The sequence below is a fragment of the Anomaloglossus baeobatrachus genome, chromosome 7 (genome assembly GCF_048569485.1).
Source record: "Anomaloglossus baeobatrachus isolate aAnoBae1 chromosome 7, aAnoBae1.hap1, whole genome shotgun sequence".
NCBI lineage: Eukaryota > Metazoa > Chordata > Amphibia > Anura > Aromobatidae > Anomaloglossus > Anomaloglossus baeobatrachus.
The window spans coordinates 160,664,232-160,670,627 of record NC_134359.1 but is presented as its reverse complement, the minus strand read 5'-3'; the positions used below and the strand labels follow the sequence as shown (position 1 = coordinate 160,670,627).

Here is a 6,396-nt window from a genome sequence, read left to right as displayed (position 1 = left end):
GTCTCTTTTGCACCACTAGAAGAGCGGACCTAGGCAGGTGCCATATCTAGTGGTTCGTGTCCTCGCACACTAGTGGAGTGAACGCAGGTAGGAGCTTTGTGCGGCTTACGCTGCTGTCCGTCTCCTGGCCCCACTAGAGGAACGGACCTAGGTAGGTGCCATTTCACACTCACTGCTTTTGTCTCTGTGATCTTTAACAGAGACCATTCCACACACCCTCCAAGTAAGGGAGGAATTGCTTTATTTTCTAATTATATTCCTCTGTGAGTTTAACAGAGGTATTGCACTCTGCACTTGTGCTATTATTTTTTACAGTGGCACACTTATATACCCCTTATCCTCTGCCATAGTCTGCAGCAGAGTCTTTGCACGGTGGACCCTGACTGTCTGACATTCCTTTGTTTTATTATCAGACAGCCCCCCGTAACAAGCGCGGCAGTTGCTAACAGAGACGTGCGCGGCCACTAGGGAGATCCTGCATTTGGAGCAGCCGTTAGCGGGGGAGAACGGTTACCAGTCAGTCAGTCAGAAAGACAGAAAAGTCAGTCGAGTATGGGGACTGCTGGTGATTGGGCACGAACGGGGAACAGGTCCCTAGAGTAGATGTCCATTTATTGATCTGCTAAACGGGCCAAAAGGGGAGAAAAGGCAATACCGACTCCCTGGATAGACCCCATGGTACTTCAAGTCAGGGGTTATCTGAACAAAGAAGTGCTAGGAAGGCGAGTTTTTGGTTACCCTCGGAATGGCCTGAAAGAGCTCCTGGTTTTCACCTGGTTTGTCTCAGCATCGCCCGGGCTACCTCAGTGGAAAGACTTTTGGACTGAGCCTGAGTTATTCTGTGACCTGTTGTTCTACACACCCAAGCCCCTGGGGCCAGCCTCACTCACGGGAGGCCACACCATCCGACTGCAGACTCCATCAGCCGCAGACGCTCGTTAAACTTGCAGTGGCGATCCCCCATATCCCTGACCACAAACTGTGAGTGGCGTCACAACACATATTATACAAAACCGACATACCTGTAGCCATGGCGTCCCCAAAGGTGGAATGATGTCCCTGGGGCGACCACTGGGCTTCACATTTGGCGTCACAAATAGGATCAAGGACTAGACCTGTTTAGACAGGTGACAGTGTGTCTCAGTGGTCCGAACAAAAAATTTTAACTGCCGCCATTTTGTCACCAGTGAAAGCGCGCGATTCAAAAAGCTGCAGCCCGTGCAGAAGAAAAAGTAACCGCCCATGGAGAGGAGTGACAGTCTCGATATGGAAAGAGCGCTCTGACACAGTGAAAGGAGAAGATGGGGGCGGATCTGTCCCAGGACTGCGGGGACGTGCCAGTCCTGTGGGAGGAAAAGCAAAAACGAAACTAAGACTAAAGCCTGACCAGAACCTGATGAGCAACGGTAGAGACAAGATGGTGTCAGCAGAAGGTGACAAAAGGGAGAAGGGTTGGACAAGGCCCATGACTGCAGAGGAGCTGGAGGCAGAAGTAGAGAGACTCGCTGACTGTATGGAGGAGCAGCAGAGGCGAGAGGTAGCTGCTTGGAGGAAGAGGATGTTGGCAATGATCAGAAACCTGCGGTTATCTGTGCAAAGAGGTCTGCCTAGAGGTGACGCCCATGCTCAATCAGAGTCATCGTCAGCAATAGCGACCCTGCTACAGGATGTCTCCAGCACGATCCTGGGTGAGTCCAAAACTGACCCTGCCCGACCTGGTATGCTGACCCCACCGGCTTTACCATCAGTAGCCGGTGCGACGTCTGGTGCGACACCTGGTGCGACCTCCGATGCGATACCAGATGCAACGCCCGCGGCCAGGCCAGACCAGGCCACAACACCTTCTGTCCCAGTTGCCAGACCAGAGGTGGTCACAGAGCCCCAGTCGCAGACTGGGGATCCAGCTCCTGCCCCCAGACCAGAGGCTGTCACAGTGCCCCAGTCGCTGACTGGGTATAAAGTCTGTTGGCCTAATGCATATTGATCTGTATGTATTGCAACAACTATTGTTTGTTTAATATGATGTGATTTTATGTCTGCATGCATATTGTTCAGATGTTAAAGTTAAAAAAAAAAGGGGTCCTCATTCACAGACAGGATGTTCCTCCTACTTCTCCCAGTGTGTTCATTCTAGTGTGGAGCTGGAAGCTGAAGGTCACAGCAGATTTCTCTCTCCCTCTCCCAGAAACCAGACTGATCCTATTCTCATGTTGTAAGCTAGATGTTCTTAATTCTCAATAAATGAATATTCTCTGTTGCTCGCTGTGGACATCATGCTGATTAACCTGCTGCTAACAGGTTATGGGCCCAGAGTCACAGCACTCCCAGACCTCCAGAGCACAGAGATAGAAAGACAACAGCGAACTGAGAAGAAGTAAGGATGGCCACCAGCAGCAACTCAGCAAAGTTACAGTGCCAAGCCTGAATAACCAGAACTACCAATCCTGGAAATTCAAGGTGAAGATGCTGCTGATAAGAGAAGGTACGTGGAAATACACTCAGGAGCCTAAGCCTGACCCAGTACCACAGGAATGGCTAGAGATGGATCAGAAAGCACAGAGCACCATATCACTCAGCATAGAGGATGATCAGATTGTGCATGTGTGTAAGTGTGAATCTGCAAAGGAAATGTGGGAGCAGCTGCAGAAAGTACATGAGAGGATAAATCTAAGTAATAAACTCTATCTAATGAGAAAGCAGTATCAGTCTAAGCTGCACAATGACCAGGACATGCAGGACTACATTAGAAACACTCTAGAGACCGTAGAGCGCCTGCAGGGCATTGGGGAAGATATGAAGGACTTCCATGTAGCAGCACTACTACTTAGTGGTCTCCCAGGAAGCTCTGACACGCTTGTAACTGCACTAGATGCACGCCCAGATGATGAGCTTACATTGGAGTACGTCAGAGGAAAGCTTGTAGATGAATATAAGAGAAAGGCAGAAAGTGTGAGCAGCAAGATATGCAACAAGGAAACTGCTTTACAAACACAGAGTGTGCCCACCAGCAGAAACCACCCTAAAGAAACACGTGAATGTTTTGTATGCAAGACGCCAGGTCATTTAAAAGCTGAATGCAGAGTCTGAAAAGCTAAAATAAAAAATGAATCAGCTGAAGAAGCAAAACAGTCAACAAAGAGTTAAGAGTGCTGTATCTGAAAAGAATGATCCTGTAAATACTGAGGCTGCATTCACATCAGTCAATGCATTTAAATCAAAGCATGCGTGGTGTATAGATTCTAGTGCAACCAGTCACATGACCAATGACAGAGACTTCTTTACTAAGCTTAACCAAAGCAAGTCAGAGAAAGTGATAATGGTGAATGGTCAGTGTATGAACTCAGAAGGCATAGGAGATGGTTATATTGATTGCAACATCTCTGCAACACAAAGCAGAAGGATCCATGTAAAAGATGTGCTATATGTGCCTAGTCTTGAAAGTAATCTATTATCTGTGAAAATGCTCACAAAAAAAGGGAATGAAGTTACATTTAAGGACAATAGCTGCATCATCTCAAAGGAGGGTCACACACTAGCAAAAGGAAAAATCAAGAACTGCACAAGAACTGTATTCATGTATGGCACAGGCGGCTTGCGCATAGAGACCCAGAAGCAATAAGAAAGTTATTTCAAGAACAATTAGCTGATGATATTACAATTGATCCATGTAACCAGACAATGAGGTGTACCAGCTGTATCAAAGGGAAAATGTCCAGAAAGGCCTTTCCTAAGAAAAGTACTACAAGAACAGAACAACCACTAGATTTAATACACACGGATATCTGTGGTCCAATGCGTACTCAGACCCCTGGAAAGAAGAGATATATTCTTACATTTATTGATGACAATTTAAGATATACAGTTGTCTATCTACTTCACAGCAAAAATGAAGTTCCAGAGAAACTTGAAATATATCTAGCTGAAGTATATAACAAGTTTGGGAGAATGCCAAAAATTCTACGTGCAGATAATGGGACTGAATATACAAGTAATGAGACACAGAGCATTTTAAAGAAAAATGGAATCATATTTCAGACTACTGTACCATACAACCCTGAGCAAAATGTTGTAGCAGAAAGAAGGAACCGAACACTCTGTGAAAGCGGAAGGAGTATGTTATTTGATGCAAATCTGCCCACAGTATATTGGGGCGAAGCTATTATGACGACTTGCTATCTTCAGAACAGACTACCAGGTAAAGCGACAGAGAAAACTCCATTTGAGCAATGGAATAGTACAAAGCCAAAACTACAACACATAAGGATTTTCGGAAGTAAAGCATTTGCACACATTCCCAAAGAAAAACAAACTAAGTGGGAATCTCACACTAAGGAAGGCATCCTGGTAGTCTACAGTGAAACCCAGAAAGGTTATAGAATTCTACACCCAGAGACAAACAAGGTCACAATAAGCAAAGATGTAGTAATTGATGAAAACTTCGTGTCACCCAAGTTTTATGACATTATGCCAGTAGTCCAGATGAAGCAACAACAACATTCTCAGTCACAATTACAAGACAACGAAAGGGAGAATGTAGAAGTCTGGCTAGATTCTTCAACCACTGAAGGAACAACAAAAAGCCTAAGTGAACCTGAAATCAGATGATCGTCAAGATCAAACAAAGGAATACCAGCTCAGCTAAACGTCTATCCTACATTGTCAAGACACTACCTGAGTCAGAGCCACAGTCATGGGATGAAATGCAAAAACTACCTGCCCATGAAAGAACAAAGTGGATCAATGCCGCTAATGAAGAAATGAACTCACTTCATCAACTTCAAACTTGGAAACTCACTGAGTTACCACAGGGTAAAAAGGCAATCAAGTGCAAGTGGGTTTTTAAAACCAAATATGACTCTGAAGGTAAAGTCCACAGATTTGAAGCGAGGTTGGTCGCAAAAGGATATTCTCAAAAGTATGGCAAAGACTATGATGCTACTTTTTCCCCAGTCGCCAAGAAGACAACATTTAGAGCCTTGATGGCCGTAGCTGCTGTACAAAAGATGTTTGTCAGACATTTGGATATCAAAACTGCATTTTTAAATGGTGACATTGAGGAGGACTTATACATCACTCAACCTGAAGGTTATATAAAGGAAGGTGAACAGAATCTTGTTTGCAAACTACCAGGTCAAGAGGATCCATGCTTATATAAGAGATATACAGATGGAAAGTGGATGTATATTCTCTTATATGTGGACGATGTAATTGTAGTTCATCATGAAGAAGTCAAAATTGGGAAAATTATTGAAATTTTGAACCAGCATTTTGAAACAAAAGACCTTGGAAATGTGACATATTATCTAGGAATCCATATCCAGAGAGAGGAAGTGGAAGTTTTCTTCTAAATCAAAGTGCAAAAATTAATTCAATTTTAAATTAATTTTGGAATGACAGAAACCAAAGGTGTATCAACGCCAATGGAATCATCCTACCTGAAACTGGAAGAAGATGACCTGTTGCCTAACAATGAGAAATATCGACAGGCAGTGGGGGCACTTCTATACATATCGACTATGACTCGACCAGATATTGCAACAGCAGTTGGAATATTGTGCAGATATGCGGAGAAACCGCGCCAAAAGGACTGGAATGCCGTTAAAAGAGTTCTCCGATATTTAGAGACACAAACTGTAAATTTAAAATTATCTGCAGCAGGAAATCTAAAACTCACCAGCTATGCTGACGCAGATTGGGCTGGTAATTCGCATGATCGTAAATCCACAAGCGGATACGTATTTAAACTTGGAGAAAGTTCAATCTCCTGGTCTAGTAGAAAACAAGTATCTGTTGCTTTGTCATCTACAGAAGCTGAATAGGTGTCCGCAGCCTATGCAAGTCAGGAGATCATTTGGCGATGACAACTGATGGATGATCTTGGTATAGCGTTAACTCAGCCAACGGTGATATATGAGGACAACCAAGGATGCATTAAACTTGCATGCAGTGAAAAGATCAGTGCTAGAACTAAGCACATCGACGTCAGATATCATCATCTACGTGATTTGATAGATCGTGGCATAATTCAGTTTGTTTATTGTGAGACTGATAAAATGATAGCTGACATTTTGACCAAGCCATTGCCACGACCTAGGTACCAAGGATTGAGAACCACTATGGGACTAACAGAATAAGTAGTTGTTGAGTGGGGGTGTTGGCCTAATGCATATTGATCTGTATGTATTGCAACAACTATTGTTTGTTTTATATGATGTGATTTTATATCTGCATGCATATTGTTCAGATGTTAACAAAGTTAAAAAAAGGGGTCCTCATTCACAGACAGGATGTTCCTCCTTCTTCTCCCAGTGTGTTCATTCTAGTGTGGAGCTAGAAGCTGAAGGTCACAGCAGATTTCTCTCTCCCTCTCCCAGAAACCAGACTGATCCTATTCTC

At 44.0% G+C, this 6,396-nt stretch overlaps 1 protein-coding gene across 1 annotated transcript; it reads left to right on the top strand.

The window, feature by feature from the left end:
* The first annotated feature begins 5,390 nt into the window (after window positions 1-5,390).
* On the top strand, window positions 5,391-5,819 carry LOC142246649 (uncharacterized). Its single transcript, XM_075319717.1, has one exon. It carries the CDS (start codon window positions 5,391-5,393, stop codon window positions 5,817-5,819), a length of 429 nt encoding a protein of 142 aa, XP_075175832.1.
* Window positions 5,820-6,396: the final 577 nt, after the last annotated feature.